This window comes from Pteropus medius, unplaced genomic scaffold (genome assembly GCF_902729225.1).
Source record: "Pteropus medius unplaced genomic scaffold, Ma_sr-lr_union100, whole genome shotgun sequence".
Classification (NCBI taxonomy): domain Eukaryota; kingdom Metazoa; phylum Chordata; class Mammalia; order Chiroptera; family Pteropodidae; genus Pteropus; species Pteropus medius.
The window spans coordinates 2,874,549-2,893,856 of NW_024350924.1; the positions used below are offsets into that span (position 1 = coordinate 2,874,549).

The following is a 19,308-nucleotide window of genomic DNA, read 5'->3' on the forward strand; positions in this document are numbered from 1 at the left end:
AGAGAATGACTGAATGAATGACAACTTAGCAGAGCCACCAGGGAGGAAGGAGCCAAGTCCAGTGGGAATACAGGAAAAGGACTCATTGATCCACCTAGGGAAGAAGGCATTGCTGGTAAAGGATGTGGTGTGATTTCAGCCTTGAAGGATGAGGAGTTTGTCTTAAACACAGGTGGGATAAGGAACATTCCAAGCAGAGGGACTAATAATGAGCAAAGACATTCAGGTGTAAAATTACTACTTGGGGCTGGAATAAGTGACAAGAGATGCCTCTTCCAGGCCAGGCCACATATCACATGTTTCCCAGGAGGTGGGCATGGATGGTCTCACAACGGGATTGAAACACTGAATCACAAAGAAAAAACTCCCCAAGTTGCATTTTTAATAGGCTCATCCTATTAGGTCTCATTTAGAGTCATTCCATGTAGAAACAAAACGTGATTAATCTTCCCAGTATAAGCATTTCCAAGAGCACCATGGGAAATCTAGGGCCCAGGTGCCAATCTAGGGCCCAGATGCCAATTGCCCAAGGTTTTCGCGGTCAGGAGAGAGAGTGAGTACCAGCCAGCATTTACATCACCGGTACGGACTGTCGGGGCACTAGTCAAGTGCCCAGACTGTCTCCTAGCACACAGCAGAGCTTCTCTGTCCCAGGACACAATCCCTCCCCTCCTGGCCAGATAGCTAGCCTCCCCGCCTGAACCTTGCCCCCCAAATTGGAGACAAGACGCTAGGAGTGCTGCTTGGGGGCTCCGGAGAAAGAGGGGGCTGCCTGCAAAACCGCCGACTCTGGGCTCCACCAGGTGCAGCGTCGCGCACAGCCGGGGAAGGCCCCGGTCTTCAGTGTTTGCCCCTGCTCTAGCCCATTTCCTGGTCGGGTTTGGGAATTTTCAGGCCTAGAGGGAAAGTCCCTTGAGAGGAATGTTAGAAAGAGCGAGCACCGGATCCGCCTGGAGAGCGAGGAAGGAAAGAAAGGACTGTCCGCAGCGGGGCGCGCAGGAGGGCGAGAGGTGGAGCCCGCTACTTTCCCTGAGGCTCTGGAGCTGAGCGAAGCAGACCAGGCCACTGGAGACAGGCGGGGAAGCCCAGCCCGAGGGCGGGGGCCGGGAGGCGGCTAAGGGTACCTCGGAAGTGTGTCTGTCTGTGTCAGTGCGCGAGCGCGCGAGCGCGTGTTTGTGCGTGTGCGTGTGTGAGTGTGTGCGAGTCTGTGTGAGTGTGTGTGTGTTTCTGGCGCCCGTCCAAGGTGATTTCCCATAAACCACATGCCCCCACAAAGTCCGCTTTAAAAGGCTGTGCCGAGGAGCTGGCCGGTGGAGCCGGCTGGGGAAAGTGAAAGTTTGCCTGGTGCTCTCCGCGCCGCCGCCGGCTCTCCGCACTCCCTGGACAGCTGCGCGACCCTCGGCGGGACGCGGACTCCGCGGCGGGCAGCAGCCAGCGAGCCAGCGAGTGCGGCCGCCGCGCCCGGCCAGGACCCGGCTGCACGCATGACCGCACGCGGCGCCGCCGGGCGCTGCCCTCCCACGGTAAGCGGCGGCCGCGACGCGGGGTCGGGCGGGGACGGCGGCTCGGCGACCGGAGCGGCCCTGCGGACCGGCTGCCAGGGCTCTCCCGCCGCGGCCGCGGGCTGCGGTTGTCATCCTATGTTTGCGTGCGGACTGCGGGGCGGCTCCCGCGCGCTGGGGCTGAGCGCCGCGGCGGCCCTGCAGCCGTTCCTGGGGCTGCGGCGCTTCTCTGGGAAAGGGAAGGCTGCTCGCTCGATTGTACGGAGGGGTACACTGAGCCACCCGCTGGCAAGAGAGAGGGGTTCGGAGCCACGGGCAGCGGCTCCGTGCGGCTAGGGGGCCCCTGCCTCGCCTCCTGGGACCAGCTACCTCTGAGGAGCAGGCGGAGTGGCTGTGTGCTGAGCGTGGCGCCTTCCCCAGTGGGCATCTCCCTCATCCACCGCACACACATGCTTCCAGGCCCTGCTGGGGAGTGGGCGCTTCTGGATGGAGCAAGTTCAGGGTCCTCAGCTTACAGGCTGCCAGGGCTTCTGCCCAGGAACTGCTGGCAGAAGGAAGGAGCAGGGCAAGTTTCTACTTGTTCCAGCTCATAGGCAGGAGCTGCTGGGGACTTGAGGGGTTGAATCGGGTCTGTTTGGGGCTGGGGTGGGACCGGACTCCAGAGCTGCCTGGGGCTAGCTCTGAATCTTTTTCTTGCAAACCCTGGTGCAGTCCGATGGGGGAGATCCTGGGCTTGGTGGCGGTGGAGGATGGTGGAAGGAGATTTTGGGGTTGAGGAGCCGTGGTCAGGGGTTGGGGCTGCTCCGGACTACATGGCGAGGGTCCTGCCCCCTCTCAGGCAGTAGCGGCTGCAGCTTTTAGAAGGTGTGGAGTGGCACTGCTAATGAACAGTAAGTGGTCTCCCGATGCTTCTGAGGAGAATGGAGGAGAAACACGGGTGGAGAGAAGCAGAAAGATGTTCCTAGGGTCAGGGAGGGAGTTGCAGGTGGGGTGCAAGGGAGAGGGAAGATTAGGTCGGAAGAGCCCACCTGAGAAAGAGGAGACTGGGCTGAGAGGGGACATGGAGGAGGGCGAAATGATAGGTGGCATGACAAAGATAAGCAGCTGGAGGTGAGACCGTGAGGAAAGAAAAGGGGGCTGGTTTTCGACAGGGCGGCCGGAGGGTCCATTCATGCCAGGGTCTCTCCAGCGAGCGACCTTGCTGATGGGGAAGATGGAACAGAATGGAAGGCAGGTGAGGATGGACAGCTGGGCTGAGATGTCCCAGCATCTCTCCGAGCCTGCAACAGAGATTACTTCCTGGCTGCCCCAGAGGCCAAGGCTGGTGGGTGGGAGGAAAAAGGAGGGGGGAGAAGAAGCAGCCCAGCCAGATGCAAGCGAGACTGTTAACCCTTGGGTGCCTGTCCAGATACGCCTCTGAGGCAAAATTGGGGCCCCAGGTGCAGGGGTGGCCTCCTTTAGTGGCTACACTCATTCCACACTAATGCTTGAAATGGCTCTAAAAGACGGGTAGCCCTTGAGAGTAAGCATTGTCCTCTCTTTGCTGCCCTCAAACATCACTATCTTGAAGTGCCTGTGGCAAGGATGTCTTCCTGAGCGTCCCCTTCCCCACAGGCCCCTTCCTCCATACCGCTTACATCCGGGGCTCAGAGCCTCAGTGGCAGCCAGCCTGGAGCAGACGAACCTCCTGCATGTCCCAGATTCCTCTAGTGGGTCCTGAACCAGAAGTTCCTGAGGACCTGGGCAGTCATTCCCACCCAGGGCTACCTCCTCAACCGCCCAGCAGAGCCCAAAGTTCCCCCCATGACTGTCCTACCTCTTCCACATTCTCCCTCCTCTGGTCAGGCCAGGGCCCTCACCACATCCCTGCGCTGAAGGGCATTGGGCCATCCTGCACCTCTTCCCTCCAGGCCTCACCCTCCCTCTCTCTGCATCAACTTCTCCCCACCTTTCGAAGCCTCGCTGAGGTCCTTCCTCGCTGCAACTTCCCCGGTAGCTCAGCCAGGGCCTCTCCTCCCTGCTGAAAGCAGGCGAACATTTGGGCTTTTAGTTACATGTAAATCAGGATGTCATTGTGCGCTGTTTTATATCCTTCCAAAAGGATACCTGTATCCTCCCTGTATCCTTCCAACGTGCTATTGATTTGCAGTATTTGTCTCATCCATCTGGATTACCGAGGCAGAGCCCAGGGCCCAGGAAGATGTCAGCCTTCACCCCATCCTGACAGCATTGCCTTCAATCTGGGGACATCCGCTGCCAAGAGGCGACTTCCAGCTGGGGAAAGAAAGCCCAAGGGTTTTTCTCTACCTCTGACTGGAGAAGGGAAGACTTAGTGCCAAGGAGAGGGTGAAGGGGAGAGGAGGAAGGAAAGAGGAAGGAAGGGGCATGTCAGGAGCCAGTCCCATCTCTCGCGTAAGCAGCTACTGGGCCAGGTGGGTGCTGAAAGCGGAGAGAGATCTCAGGAAACATCCTTGACATGTTAAGAGTTGGCTGGCTGGATGCAGAGCCTAATGAGGCTGACTGGCGGCAGAGTCTGATGGGGTTCGGAGAGACAGGTGCCAGCCGTGGATGGCCTAGAGCTGGTACTGCTGCCTGCCTCTGATTAATTGCTCGGACTCCTTTAGACACACATGCGCAAGGCTCCAAAGGTCTCTGGCATAGGATGGGCTCCCAGTGAAACTGAGTTAGGGTCCCTGGCTTTTCTAGTAGCAGAGCCAGACTTGTGTGGAATCAGGTAGGAGGAAGGGCTGGGCCCAAGGAAAATGTCTCTGGCTCGAAGTCTGGAAGCTGGTACATGAACATGAACTTAAGAGGAGTAGGCAGCTCACAAGATGCCTGGCTCAGTGTTTGATGTTGTAGGAATAGAATAATGGTTAGATGTAAGTCTTGCACTCGAGGAGTTTCCTGAGTAAATGGAATTTAGACGGGTAGGCATACCTCCCATGTCCTTAGTACAAGTTCAATGTATAGGAAGGCTTGGCCTGGGAGGGCCTCTTGGAGATGACATCTGTTGTTTGGAAGGAGAGTAAGGTTGTGCCATGGCTGTTAGGCAATCCTGAGAAAGCTGGATTTGGGGAATGCTGCATCCTGGGGTGAGGGGCAGAGCCTGTAGCCTTATAGGTATGAAGGCATGGAGTTCCTGGGGAGAAATGACATCCTCTCTATCACAGACATGGCTGGGCCCCCGACTGCTGCTGCTCTGTCTCCTGGTGACCAGGAGCATCACCGAGGAGGAGTCGAACCACTGTAGCTACATGATCGGGGATGGGCACCTGCAGCTCCTGCAGCAGCTGGTGAGTGTGTGGACACACCTACCTTACCTTCTCCCCACTGGGGAAACTGAGGTGGGAGCCAAGGAGCAGGGTCAAAGCGAGGGGTGGCAGGCAGAGAAACAGGGCTGTGCAGAACATGGCTTGTGGCCCCCACCCAGCTCCACTGATTCTCCCCTCACTGACCTTCTCAAGGTCAGGGCCTCTGACCCCAACCCCAACCATGAAGCTATCTCTGACTTCCCTGCTGGCAGGGGACAGGGTGGGCTTCCAGCTGGTTGCCTAGGTGAATGATTGCCTGGAATGTCAATCAGAGACACTGAAAAGGCTTGTGAGGCCTGCTGTCTGTCCCTCAGTGGGACGCTTCCTCTGAGGAGCCAGCTCAGTCTGCCTGCTGTGTCCAGATGTTGCCTCTAGCTCCTGGACTCCCAAATGTGACGCCAGCCTGGTACCTGGGCCTCAGCCAGATTTGGCGGGGAGGCTCCTGCCTAACTCCCAGCCCTTTACCCTCATGTCCCTGGCTCTTGCCCGAGCCATGGAGCTGGGATGACCTGCTCACCCGGGACATGAAGGAGCCTGTACTTCATTCTGTTTGGGCCAGCAGTCGTCAACAATTCCAAACATGTTTCTGCCAAGCAGAATCGGGTTGCTGTCATGGCTGCTGTCCTGCTTAGAAGGGAATTTACCATCCCTCTGGCCAGTCAGGCAGGGCGGGACATAACTGGTGAAGGCCAGCTTCAGGGCCCTGATCTTAGGGCCTGTAGGCTGGACCTCCTGCCTCTCTTACCCCTATACTTTTCCTCCTGCATGTAGCTGCCACAGCAGCCCAAAGTAAACCAAAGAGCCGCGGCATCCTCTGAGGCTTAGAATCATAGAACCACTGCTCTGGGGGCCAGTGAGGGCTTTCAGGGCATCTAGCCCCAGCCCCTACAGATCCTGAAGCCCCAGAACTTGTTTAGCCTCTGTTTGAATTCCACCCATGCCAGGGAGCTTACTACCTTCCACAGGAGATTATGTCCTATATCCTCTATTAGATAGTTCTTTCCTATAACAAGCTGGCATCTGTCCGATGTCTTGGAGTGGGAGGTAAAAGGAAGAGACTTCTTATTCTTCTACTGCCCTCACCTGGGCATGTGAAAGACACAGGTCTTCCTCTAGCCTTGGTTCTGTCTTTCTAGGTGTGGTTAGGGGTAGGTGGATGAGGATTAAACCCTGATTCGCCCAGAAACTCTAGTCCCCATTCTCAGGCAAGCTCAGCTGAGCTGCAGACCACCTGCCACCACTGGCTCACTCTCTCTTACAGATTGACAGTCAGATGGAGACCTCGTGCCCAATTGACTTTGAGTTTGTAGACCAGGAACAGTTGGTGAGTTATGGCTTTATGTGTTTCCCAGGGCAGGTATACGTGGGAGCGTGAAAGCTGGAGAAATCCTAAAGCTGGGCAGGGTGAGGGTATGAGGATCCCTGGATGCTTAAGTCTGGGGCACCAAGGGCCAGAGTTGGGCAGGTCGAGGGGCTCAGTTCCCCTGCTGCTCCCTTCTTCTGGCCTGGCACGTGTCAAGGTCTTACTATGTGCCAGGCACTTCTCTAATTTAAGCCTGATGGAACCACTATATGGCACACTCATCTTGTTTATTGACCCCAGAGAGATTAAGGGAACACAGCTAGCATGGGGTAGAGGCCTGATTTGTACCCATGCAGCCTGGCTCTAAGGTCTAAGGCAAACCAATACTTCTGGGTCACATGCTTTGCTTAAGGACGTCACTTCCATCCAGCAGGCCAGCAAGCAGGGAGTCAGTCCAGCCTTTTCCCTCGTCCTCCTACCTTACCCCCAGCCAGTCCAAGTTCTGCTGGTTCGGCTTCCCAGAAGCTCTGGGGCCTGGCCCAGCCCCACCCCTTGGACTATTTGCTTGGACTATTTAAAGAAGCGAACCTCTGAAATGTGCTCTCTGCTGCCACCGATGTACCCCTCATCTCTCCAATTAAGGGAGCTCTTGGAACCCTAACCTGCTACCTTCCCTTCCCTTCCCCAAACCTGTCAGGGGCCTCCCTCACTCCAGGAGAAGCCCAGGCTGTTTAGCGTGGGGTTCACAAGCTGCAGCCTCCACCACACGGCCCCACCCGCTACCTCCATTCTCTGCGCCTTCCTGTCCCCGGGCCTTTGCACAAGCTCTTCCTGATGCCTGTAATGCCTTTCCAAGGGCCCCCACCCTAGCCCTTATTTTGTTTGTTCCTCTTCGTGCTTCACGCAAAACCACCACGATGCCCAGAAGTAGCACCCATCTCTGAGTTTCTTCATACCTGACCCATATGTAGTTCTATTAGAACTGGAGGCCGCCTCACAGTCCAGATAATAACCTCTCTATTTCATATTTCATTCTTTCCCTTGCTCACTAATGCTTTAACAAGCATTTACTAGGAACCTAGTGGACCAGATACTAGGAATACAGAGCTAAAGCAGAGCCTCTGTTGAGGCGACCACCATCTCTTCAGGGAGACAAAACACTGAGGTTATTCTTTGGACCATGAGGTATCTCCAGCACCTCTACGGCCTAGAGGATTAGAAGGAACCATATGGTAAAGAGAGATAGAAAGAAAGAGAAGTTCCCCAGTGCCTACCCTCCTTATGTACCCCACTCTGGCTAAAGTGTCATTGTCCAAAAACCTGAAGCTCTCTCTAACCAGAATCCACATTTCCTTCCTCTACCCCAATCCCCAGCAGTGCCAGGTCCCAAGGAGAGAGAATGAAAGGCCAGCTGAGGGCAGCATCCTCCTAAGTACCAAAGCGCTGTGGCCTGTGGCCTCTCCCCCGGGTAGCAGGAGGGCCGGCTGCAGCCCTCCGTCGGCCTGGGACGGTGGCCATCTGGCAGAGAGCCTGGGTTCCCAGGCCGCATCAGCCAGACCGTCAACTCCAGGTTCTCCTTTTTCAGAAAGACCCCGTTTGTTACCTTAAGAAGGCATTTCTCCTGGTGCAAGACATCATGGAGGATACCATGCGCTTCAAAGACAACACCTCCAATGCCAATGCCATCCTGAAGCTCCAGGAACTCTCTGTGAGTTTGAAGGTCTGCTTCCCCAAGGACAATGAGGAGCCGGACAAGGTAGGAGGGTCCTGGAGCCGGGAGCACTGCGTAAGGGCAGGCGGTGGCTGTGGCGGTGGCGGCCCCCTCCCTGCCCACATGCACAGGACGCATTCACATTCTTCCCTCACTCTGTCATTCGTTTCTTCTTTACACAAAGAAGAAACTTTGTGTCCTTTACTAAGGACTAACCGTGCAGGAGGCATAGCGCTAGGCCTTCAATTTCTTCATGAATGAGGACTGCACGGTTTGGACTCTCGGGGAGCTCATAGTGATGTGAGGTTGGCAGCCTATAAACAAACAATGGCACAAGCAAACAGAATTGCAAACCATGAGGACTAGTCATTCATTCAACAAATAGTTAACGAGTGCGTGCTTTGCGCCAGGCGCTGTTCTAGACACTGGGGAACAAAATAAACAGACAAAAATCCCCACATTCATGGAGCCTACATTTGGGGGTGGAGAGACAGTTAACAAAATACGTAAGTCAAATGCGTGGTACGTCGGATGGAAGTAGCTGCATTGCAGAAGGAAAAACCTGAAGGCGGTGAGGACGTGAGCCATAAAGGAGAACCCCGTTAGGCCCTGAGAGGGAGAAACAGGACTAATTTATAAGGGGGTGGGGAGGAAGAGCCAGGGACGGCTTCTGAGTAAGAAAATAATCATTTGAGGTCCAAGGGTGAGTAAGTCAGGAAGCAAGAAGGCTGGTCAGAGCATTCCAGAACAGAGAATGCAATGTACAAAGTGGTGAGCAGAAACTTGCATATTCAGGAACCCAAAGTGTGGGCAGCGTGGCCAAGGCTTGGAAGTGGAGGGGAGAGAGGACAGGAGGTGGGAGCCAGAGCACCTGAGGTCCTAAAGAGTGCGCGAAGGCAGCCAAGGTGAACGGGCCCGTGTCCTAACCTCATCTGCGTTGTGAGACCATTCTGGTCGCTGTGTGGAGAATGGAGGGTAGGGAGCTGGCGTGGAGGCTGGGAGGCCGGCAGGAAGCGCAAGTCCCAGCCAGAGACAGGACGTGACAACTTGGTGGTCGCTGTTGGAGGCAGGTGCCAGATCAGGGTGAATAGAAGAGAGGAAGTAGAGGCAAGACGGCCCTGAGGAATGCCAGCATTTAGAGGTCAGGTGGAGGAGGAGAGCCTGGTAAGGAGCCTGAGAAGGAGCCGTTCAGGAGTTGGGAGGACGACCAGCAGTGTGCAGAGTTCCTCAGTGCTCCCGTGGGTGTGGGGAGCCCGAGTCCCACAAGCAGAAGAGGAAAGAATAGCTCAGCAGATGGAGCTGAGGCAGCCTTGGCCCTCCTTCTAAGACACGCCGATGCCGGAGAGGGCCCACAGCCCCATGGCCCACCCCAGGCCACTCTCCGCACCACAGGCCACCCACCCACCTCCCCGACAATCCCTCAAATGTCTTCTCTGTGCTCTGTGGATAAGATTAACAGTTCTTGACACGGCCAGCGAGGCCCCGCAGGACCTCGCCCTTATGACCTCTCTCAGTTGCATCTCTCCACTCTCCTCCTAAAGGGCAGTACTGGAGCCACTCTAGCCTCCTTTTAGCCTTTCAATGGTTCAGGCTTTCCCGCCTCAGGACCTTTGCACAGCCTGTCCCCGCCACCTGGAGAGCTCTCTCCAACCCTGCATCCCTTGCTGGTTTAGTCTTGCTCATCTTTTAGTTGGTTCTTTGGGGGCCTTTCCCTGAGCTCTACTTTAGTTCTCTTTGTTTTACACTCTCAGATCGTCCAGTACTTCTTCATAGGGCTCACTGCACCTGCAGCCATGGGTTTAGTGCCCGTGCCCTGCTGGACTCGATGTCCAATCCAGCCAGGGATCACCTCTCTTGTCCATTGCATGATTCCCAGGTCATTACCATATGTCTGGCACATGTATGTGTGCTACATGGATCTGTGAATAAACGACGTCTCTCATAGCCTCAGGATGCACTGTGCCACAAGCTAGGGGCGAGGGGAGGGAGAAAGCGAAAGAGAAAAATAAGACAGATGTGAGCAAGGCCAAGGACGTTTGACAAGCAATCTGGAGACAGAGGCCAGTGCTCCTCCTCACCGAGGGGGGCCCCGCTCTCCTTCCAGGCCTGTGTCCGAACTTTCAGTGAGACGCCCCTCCAGTTGCTGGAGAAGATCAAGAATGTCTTTAATGAAACAAAGAATCTCCTTAAAAAGGACCAGAACATTTTCAGCAAGAACTGCACCAACAGCTTTGCTAAATGCTCCAGCCAAGGTAAGCACTGAGGGGGCCACAGAAAAAGGGAGGGGGTATAGAAAAGAACAGGGATTGGGAGGTGAGAAGGGGGCTGGAGGGACCCCCCAGGAGGCAGCCTGGCTGCTGCTCATGCTCCTGTGTGTGCAGATGTGCTTGTTTCATGTACATATGTGGCTTCGTGTACCTCTGAGTGGTCCTGGGCACATGTCTGTTCTGACATGTGTGTGCATGCACACCTACATATGTCTGCATGTTGAGGCATCAAGAAGCATCGTGTCGGTGGCCGTGATATTAGGGAGTGGAGAAGGGGCCCCTCTCGGAGAGCCCTGTAGGCATGGAAGCTTCCCCACCAGCTCTGCAGGCTGGCTGAACGGATGGGGGGTTTCGTGGAGAGAGCAGAGGGCCTTTGCTCCAGGAGTCCTGCTGCGAATCACCAGGATATCCTGGCTGCAGAAGTCCTCAGGATGCCTTGAGTGTCCCCTCAAGGGACAGGCCGGATTTGAAGTCTGAGCATCATTCAAACTCTCCCAGTGCTGGCCCAGCTGCACACAATGTGTACCCTGCGTGTCTTCGTCTCTGCGTCCTGTGCCACGTGTGCCCTCCTACATGCAACCTTGCTCCCCGAGGCAGAGGCTGAGGCCCTACCACCTGCCGATGGCCAACTCCAGTTTCTTTGCTTCAATCTCAAGGCCTCAAGCCTTGGCCACATTCTAGCCTCAGCCCGTCCCCGCCTGTGGCTGTGACTGTATGGCCCCTCGCTGTGCATGAAACCACCTTGCTGCTTCCGGCCAATGCATTGTCTTTGGGGCTTGAGGGTGTCTTGTGTTAGTCTTGGAGACGACTGCTCAACCTGCTGGCTGGCCACTGATCACCCCTAGCTTGGCGTCTGGCCAGCTGGAACTTCGGGAAGGGCTGTTCTCTGGTCCTTATTGACCCTGAACCCCGGTCTGTGCCTCTAAACCCCTCTTTGCTTTCTGCCCATAAGACTCTACAGTTCGCACCTTTCCTGCTTATAGCCAGTGTCATGAGCATCGGCTTCAGCCCTGCCCTCTCCTCATCCCAAGGGCGGAGTCAGGGGATGTGGAGATCTCTAGACCGATGTCCCCCTCTCGATCCCCTCTGAGAAAGCTGTGCTGAAGGCTGGTGACTCTATATCCTCCCCGTCTTTCTTTCTCTCTCTCTCTGTGGTTCTTTCAGATGTGGTGACCAAGCCTGATTGCAACTGCCTGTACCCCAAAGCCACCCCTAGCAGTGACCTGGCCTCTGTCTCCCCTCAGCAGCCCCTTGCCCCCTCCATGGCCCCTATGGCTGGCTTGACCTGGGCCGACTCTAAGGGGACAGAGGACAGCTCCCTCTTGCCCAGTGAGCAGCCCCTTCGCGCAGTGGACCTGAGCAGTGCCAAGCAGCGACCACCCAGGAGCACCTGCCAGAGCTTTGAGACACCAGAGACCCCAGGCGTCGAGGGCAGCCCCACTGGAAGCTCACCGGAGCCCCTCTCCTCTGTCGAGGCTCCCGTCTCTGGGATGGAAGACCTTCTTGATTCTGTGTTGGGCACTAACTGGGGCCTAGAAGAGGCCTCCGGAGAGGCCAGTGAGGGTTCTGTACCTCGAGGGGCAGAGCTTTCCTCCTCCAGGCTGGGAGGAGGCAGTGTCCAGGCGGAGGCCACCAGACCCCGCGACCTGTTCTCAGCAACGTCTCTGCTCTCCTCATCGGCAGAGGAGCCCCAGTCAGTGGATGTGACTGGCAGCCCCCTGCCCAAGGTGGGCCCTGGGAGACCCACTGGCCAGGCTCAGAGACACGCATTTGAGAAGACAGGCCGTCTATCTGCTCTGCCTAGAGACCACCAGGAGCCAGGCTCTGCCAAGACCCCATCACTGCGCCCGCAAAGTCTCAGCGGCCCCTCCACCCTCTCTGCTGGACCAAGCCTTCCCAGCAGCCACTCCTGGGGCAACGTGCTGCCCCTCGGAGAGCCAGAGGGCAAGAGGAGCACCAGGGACCGGAGGAGCCCCGCAGAGCTGGAAGGAGGTCCAGCAAGTGAGGGGGCGGCCAAGCCCCCTGCTGATTTTAACTCCGTTCCTTTGACTGATGCAGGCCATGAGCAACCGCCCCCCGAACCCCAGCGCCACGGGTTTGCCTTTCGCTTGCTGATACCCAGCGGCGTCATCCTGGTCCTGCTGGCCATGGGCGGCCTCCTGTTCTACAGGTGTAGGCGGCGGGTAAGAGCTCAGTGAGGGAGAGGAGCGCATCTCACGAGGCAGCGGCACAGGCGGGTAGAGGAGCAGGTCCAGCGGGTGGGATGCCTGCTTGGGTTCAGCCTGGGCTCTTCAGACACTGAGACAGGTGGCTGACTGAGCACAGAGGAGGGGAGGTTGAAATGGAGGTTTCTTCAAGAATGGGGAGGGCTCAGGCTAGAAAGTCAACGGGAAGGGATGGAGCAGCAGGGAGTGGGAGAGAATATCCGTGGGTCAATAGCAGGATGAGAACCCGGATGAGAGGAAAGGAATGCTGTGTGAAGGCCAGGACAGGGCGTTCCCTGGGGCTCCGCAGAGCCCGGCCCGAGGGCCACAGGATAGCAGGTGGCCTGCACAGCTGCCAGAAATGGGCATCGCCAATAGAGAGGCTTTAGGAAGCTCCCCTGGCCCTCTGTCTGGCTGATCCCACTTCCGGGGAGCTGGGAGAAACTTCTGGAATTCATCAGCTCCTCCAACACCCTGGCCTGGGCGTGGGCCACAGTGTCCCCAGCGGCTCAGTGAGTCTGCTCTTTTCTGTCCCCAGAGCCGTCAAGAGATTCAGACAGTGGATTCTCCCATGGAGCAACCAGAGGGCAGGTGAGAGTTTGGGGCGGGGGGTTCTGCAGGTACCGGGGGCCTGTCTCGGCATCTATTTCCCCTGTAGATTTGGGGGAGACTTTCTCTCACTTGCTCTGAGGAAATGCAACTTGGAACAGGAGGCGGGGTGGAGAGCGGGAAGGATGTCTAGTCTTTCCTTGCTAGCTGGGATTTTTCCGTATTTCTTCTCAGTTCCTTATTTCTTAAGCAGTTTTGGGTCTTCTAAAGCTGAGGGGGCTGAAGCACATGTGCAGGGAGGTGAAGGACAACCTTAGGGGTATCCCTCACTACTCAGCCGCTGCCGACGTCTCATACCAGCCTTGCGCTCTACCCGCAGCCCCCTGACCCAGGATGAGGACAGACAGGTGGAACTGCCAGTGTAGAGGGAATTCTAAGGTAAGACTCTGATGTGGATCTTTCCCTTAAAATGAGCCACATCCTTTTCCAGTCACCCTAACTCGTTGGTGATACCACCAAGTCCCCCGAGGCCCACACACTTGACTCGCCCCCCTGCCTCCTACTCCCCTTTCCATCCGTCACCAGGGCTGGCGAAACTTCTCCTGGGTCCTCAGGTCTCCCCACTGCCCCTCTATTCCCATCACCCCGTCTGAGGCTAAGCACTATCACCTCCACATTCGGTTATTCTGCCTTGGGCTTTAGTCTTGCGGCCACCTTCCATCCTGGAACCACCTTAATCCTCTTGTGTAAGGTCTTTACCCTCCTGGGGAAATTCAGGAGCTGTGCATCACCAACCACTTCAAACCCATCGTTCTCAGCTCGATTCCCAAGCTCCTGCAGCAGCTGCCCCCGACATACACCTCTTGCCAGCTCCCTCTCTGCTTGCACCTTGATTTGACCCTTCTCCGCCAAGATCATTTCTGCCTTCCTGCTTTTGGGTTCGCGGAGCTATAGCATTTTGGTTTTGGAAGGGCTCTCAGAGGTCATTGGGCCTAGCATCCCACCCAAAAGGGGCTCCCTTTCTCTACATCCCTGACAGGGCGTCACCCAGCTCTCACTCACACACTGTCAGTCCCAGGCAAGCTCCTTGCTGTGTCCCCAATAGCACCATGTGGAAGTCCGTCCTCGTGTGAGGTATAACCGGCTTCCCTGCCCACCGCGCCCCCATGAAGGCCCTCCCTCCTAGTCTCATGAGAGCCCTCCAGTATCTAATCAGTTATCCATGACCCCTTTAAGAATTCTCTCAGCTAAGTGTGGCCAAGTCCCTCAAACATTCCTTATATGATATGGTTTTCAGACCCCTCACCATCCTGGTCGCCCTCCTTTGGACACACTCGTTTGTCAATGTCCCTCTGAAAATGTGGCGCCCAGCCCTGGACACAGTACTCCAGATGTTGTCTGACCAGCTCAGAGTACAGTGGGATTGTTATCTTCCTTGATCTGGACAGTATTCTGCTATTTGTACAGATTAAGCTTGCATTAGTTTTTTTTTTAACAACTGCATCGTACTGTTGTCATATGTTGAGCTCGTGGTCTATTAAAACCCCTAGTTCTGCTTTCCGTAAACCTCTGTCATAGACCTTCTCTACCCTGTGCCTGGACAACTTAATCGTTTCAACCAAAGTGTAGTTTATATTCACCCTTGTTAAACCACCCTGCTGGTTTCTGCCCATCATCGCCCGAGCCTATTGAAATTGTTCTCCATGCCAGTTCCGTCTCTCCAGCCCTCCCATGTGTCTGTGCCTCTTGTTGTCCTGGCCCACGCTGTGGATAAAGATGGGACCCTCGCTGCTCCTCGCCCCGGCTTCTTGGTTCCAGGCGGCCTCTCCCTCCTCCCCTTATTGCTCTTTGCCCACGATTAGTGGCAGGAGACCTTCCTTTCTGATGGTCTCCGCTGCCCTCTGATTGCTCCTTCAGTTTATACCCTTCTGCTCTTTTGGATTTGGTTAATACTATATCAATTCGCGCTTATTTGGATGCTGTTTTATACATTGAAAATTCTTAATTTGTGTGTCGTGTACCCCCAAGAAGGCTGTAAGCCCCTCGAGGGCAGGGACCGTGTCTTCCACTTCTTTTTGCATTTCTTTCTCTATCCCGGGTTCTAATACAAAGACGGCTTCTCTGCACTTGCTAAGAACTCAATAAATGTTGACCAAATGGCCTCAGGGCTGACTGACCAGCTGACTATGGACAGTTGTCTCTAACTGACCAGCCTCTGGCTGACCAGTTAACCAGCTAATTAATTGACTCTGACTGACTGGTTGACCAGCAGGACAGGTGAGTCTGACTGACCAATTGACTAGTTGGTAACTACCTAACTGGTTAGTTGTTGATTGGTGAACTCATTGGCTAACTGACAAGCAGACTTGCCTAATTTGCCGACTGACTGGCTAGCAGACTAGCGGAGGTGACCCATTCAAGTCTCCATTCCCCGTGCCAAACACCAGCAAGTGCCTTAGGGCCTTCCCACATGTAGAGTGACAGGTCTGGGCCACTCCTAGGAGATAGGGGAACTGACGAATGCTCAAAACCAGGGGATGTACTTGGACAAGAGCAAAGTAACATATCTGGAATGCTGGGGTCTCCTTTGCCTGTACGGTGAGCGGTCGGATGGGGACACAGGCAGGGCTGTGACGATGACCCAGCTCCCCTGGGACTGGTAAGCAGAGGGTGGACAGAGGTCCCTGGGGACTCCGCGGCTCAGTGCTGCTCCACCCTCTGAGCGCCCCTGGTCTTGGCCCTTTGCGCCATCTCCTCTACGCTCCAGTCTTCTTTCCCTACTCTCTTCCCCCCAAGATTTCACTCTCAGCGGGAGCCCCAGCAGAGCCACACCCAGGCTCCCCCTTGGATCGACAGGTTCAGCTGTAAGGCGGCCTCCAGATAAGGCAGTAGGAGTCTCAGGGTGATTCAGGGCCAGCCCCCAGACCGACTGCCACCCTGATGAGAGAGAGATGAGTGAAGGACCCGCAGAAAGAACACACCAGCAACCAGCCCTTCCGCTCCAGGAAACCAGGAGTTAGGGCAACAGGCCAAAGCTTGCCTACTTGGTGTTTGCCTCTTGGGCCCACCAGGGCCTGTGACCCCATTGTACCCAGTATGGCTCAAGTCCAGTTTGTGGCTCCCTCCTCCTTTCCCCTCTGGAGCATGGGAATGGGCTGGGAGCCAGAAGCCATGGTCCCATCTTTCCTCCTTACCCATCACGGGCTTTGCCAGTATGGCCTATGGACATCCAGGGAGAGGAGCACCACACAAGGTCCAAAGTCAAACTGTTGGATGGAGTCCAGGGGATTTCTGGTCTGGGAACAAAGTGTTCTGAGGATGCCGGGCAAGTGGACAAAGATGGGGGTGGGGTGGGGAGAGAGCAGGGCCCTGACTCCCATGGATGATGTAGGGAGGCTCATCCAGAAGGAAGATTGCTTAGGGGTGAGCATGTCAAGTGGCAGGAAGGGAGTTTCCTTGTCCCGGAACTGCTGCTAGTTCTTCCTCTTTAGTTATCTCTGCTCTGCTGTCCTGAATATTGTGTGTGATGACCCTCTCTGATGGATGGTGTGGAGGGGGGAACGAGAAATTCCTCTTCTTTGCTAGAGTTGGCAGGATGCACCCTTGGCTCTTTGGACCAAGGCCAGCAAGACAATCTTGTCTGAGGAGGGGTCCAAGGACACTCAAGTACTCCCCTCCCCTCTCTGTCCCACCTCTCCGCTTAAGCAACGCCCCCCACCCCCGGCCCTGGTCAGACCTCCAGCAGGCCCGGTTACTTTTCTCTGTGGTCCCTGGTTCCCCAGGAGGAGGTAGGAAGTAAGGACAGTCTGGCCAGCGGCTTTGGGTTCTTGCCAGGGAAAGCCGCCTGGTCCTTTGTGGTGTCTGGGGTGGCTGGGAAGACGAGAGAAGGGACAGGAGGAAGTCCTGCCTACAGCACCCCCAACAGCCCACAGGAATGCTACGCCTCCCTCCACTCCCACTTGGCTGACCATGGTTTCCTTCTCTCCCCTACAGCTGGGTGCACAGGACAGTCTCTCCGTGGCAGGAGACATTATGGAGGCATCCACCCCCCTCTTCCCCAGCCATTCTCCTGGGAATATGGCCTGCCCACCATGAGAGCTCCTGCCTCCCAGGACTAGACCAGAGCAGCCGGGCTGGGGTCCCTCCACCCTTGACGCTCAGACTGTGGACTAAGAGAGGACCGGAGGATGCCCCCCACGCTGCTGATATTTATCGTGGGCCCTGGAGGCCCCCGTCCACTTAAGGGATACTGGCAAACCCGGCCGAGGACCCTCTGCGAGGGGCTGTTTTCTTCTCCTACCACCCCCCTAACCCAACACCTGGGCCAGGGACCCAGAGGCCCATGGATGTGGGAGAACAGGGTGAACAGAAGAGCCCTTGTGCCCAGAGGACCCGCCTGGTGCCAGTGGATCCTGACAACGAGCAGGGACTTGTCTCCCGAGAGAAGTATGAGGCTTGCAGGGCGGGTCGGCGTCGGCTGGATTTCCCGGAAAGGCGCAGCCCAGAAGACAGGAGAAGAAGGCCTGCTGGTCTGCACCGACAGCCCGGAGCTGGTCTACACCCGAAGTGCCCTCTGATGGCTGCCAGGCGGTGGGAGAGGCCAGCCCTGCCCTCAGGACCTGCCTGGCTTGGCTTGCAATGCCAATGGGAAGACCAGGGCTGGCCTCGGCCCTGCCGTCCCTCCGGCCCTGCTAGAGCTTCTCTGGGAGGCCGCACAGAGGCTTCCGTCATGAAGGAAGCCATTGCACTGTGAATACTGAACCTGCCTGCTGTACAGCCTGCCCGTCTATCCCCGTGAGCGAACATACGTCCGTCCTACCACCCCTCCAGCCTGTCCCCAGCTTCCTGCACTGAGTGCCCGAGCTGGCCTCGCCTGTCGACTGAGGGAGCCCCTGAGCCCTGACCTTCTGTTGACCCAGCTTTTGACTCCTGGGATGGATCAGGGTGGGAGAACTGCCTGAGCTGCCAGCCAGAGCTGGTCTTTAGGCTGCATCGTTGGCTCAGGTTTCTGCATTTTGCACTTTGACATTGCCAAGAGGGAAGTGACTAGCGGGAGGGAGAAATGGAGGGGAAAGCAGAGACAGACAGACATAGGGAGAGGTGGCAGGTGAGCTGACTGAAAATGGGTCTTTGAAATTATGGGTATGCCCGAGGTTGTGGAGGCATCTGCACTTCTTACCCCGCAGCCTAGTCTCTTTCCTTGAAGCGGACCCCTGTCCCAGCCACAGCTGCAAGGTCACTGCCAGCAGGCACCTGGGGCTGAGCGGGTCGTCCCTGTTAGGAGCCCAGTAGGTAGTGATACGGTCTCACCCCCACGCACCCACTACCACCATCTCTCTGACCAGGCAAGCAGGGCAGGTGAGGAACCAGGAAGGCCTAGGCATCTGCTTCCACGTTTGCCTTGAGGACCACCGCTTCCTGGGCCAGCCCGTGGCCGGGGCTCTAGAGCTGAGCAGCAGGTGACAGGGCTGTCAATTGCCCCTGGCCCCTTTGTGCTGCTGTGCCTCTTCGACCGCTCTGGGCCCTCCACTAGCTGCTGGGCTGGGGCCCATGACCTTTGCTTCCTGCCCTTGAAAGTGAGGGTCCGCTGGCCCTGCCTCCCCTGCCTACTGCTGACAGCAAAAGGAAGGACAGCAGTGGACTTCCCCATGGGGCTCTTTTTTCTAGTCACAGACTCTATATTTGATGCTAGAAAATATGTATTTAAAAGTGGAAGGAAAAAACATGCAGAAAAAAAGCATTTTTTTCTCCACGCCCACCTCTTAAACGTATAGTATTTTAAAAGTCAGGAAAGCAAAGAGCTTCTGCAATGGGTTGGATTTGCTTTCTTGACACAGGAGTGGGAGGGGCCCCGAGCCACCTCTGGGTGGCTCCCCTGGCCACATTCACAAGAACCCCTTCTTTTTCTCTGAGAAAGCCGAGAGGGAACATTGGCTCACACACTGTGAGATTTTGTTTTTATACTTGGAAGCGGTGAATTATTTTATATGAAGTCATTTAAATATCTATTTAAAAAATAGGAAGCTGCTTATATATTTAATAATAAAAGAAGTGCGCAAGGTGCCATGTGTGAGTCGTGGGAACCGTTGCTTTCGCGGTGTGGTTGACAAAGACAGGGGTCGGCGGGCGTCAGCTGCTGGGCGAGCTCTCGCTCCAAAGCTTTTCTAAGATACGCGGGGAAGGAGGGCTCTCTGCAAGTCCCAGCTTTGTTACCAAAGCCTCCTGCATTCCTGCTGCACCAGGCACCCTCATTTGCATATCTGTTTAATAGGAAAGGGACACAAACCAGCCAAATCTCAGGCCTGGCTACCAGCCCCTGCTTCAGCCCAGCCTAGCCCAGCCTGGAAAAATGGCTGGTTGGGCTCTGTCCAAGGGCTGGAGGGGCCTCCAAGGACCAGGGTCCTTGACCACTGACCCGCTGCTGTCCAGGTGAGAAGGAGCTGGCCAGGTCCCGGCAGGCC

General features: G+C 56.2%; 1 protein-coding gene across 5 annotated transcripts; it reads left to right on the forward strand.

The window, feature by feature from the left end:
• The first annotated feature begins 1,078 nt into the window (after positions 1-1,078).
• CSF1 (colony stimulating factor 1) lies at positions 1,079-18,930 on the forward strand. Of its 5 annotated transcripts, none has more exons than XM_039841135.1 (9): positions 1,079-1,523; positions 4,673-4,795; positions 6,075-6,137; positions 7,702-7,872; positions 9,932-10,079; positions 12,153-12,277; positions 12,837-12,889; positions 13,227-13,285; positions 16,841-18,930. In XM_039841135.1, the coding sequence occupies exons 1-8, from the start codon at positions 1,485-1,487 to the stop codon at positions 13,270-13,272; spliced, it is 768 nt and encodes a 255-aa protein (XP_039697069.1). In that variant the 5' UTR covers positions 1,079-1,484; the 3' UTR covers positions 13,273-13,285; positions 16,841-18,930. The 5 variants fall into 5 exon arrangements, with proteins under 5 accessions (XP_039697069.1, XP_039697067.1, XP_039697068.1 ...); XM_039841133.1 differs by having other exon boundaries at positions 1,083-1,523; positions 11,259-12,277; XM_039841134.1 differs by lacking the exon at positions 1,079-1,523 and adding an exon at positions 2,725-3,914 and having other exon boundaries at positions 11,259-12,277.
• The last annotated feature ends 378 nt before the right edge of the window (positions 18,931-19,308 follow it).

Bases quoted from the DNA above. Each gene is read 5' to 3' on its own strand.
- CSF1 (XM_039841132.1), top strand. From the start codon at position 4,580: ATGCTGCATCCTGGGGTGAGGGGCAGAGCCTGTAGCCTTATAGGTATG. The intron at 4,796-6,074 runs GTGAGTGTGTGG...TCTCTCTTACAG, and splicing joins TGCAGCTCCTGCAGCAGCTG to ATTGACAGTCAGATGGAGAC. The intron at 6,138-7,701 runs GTGAGTTATGGC...CTCCTTTTTCAG, and splicing joins TTGTAGACCAGGAACAGTTG to AAAGACCCCGTTTGTTACCT.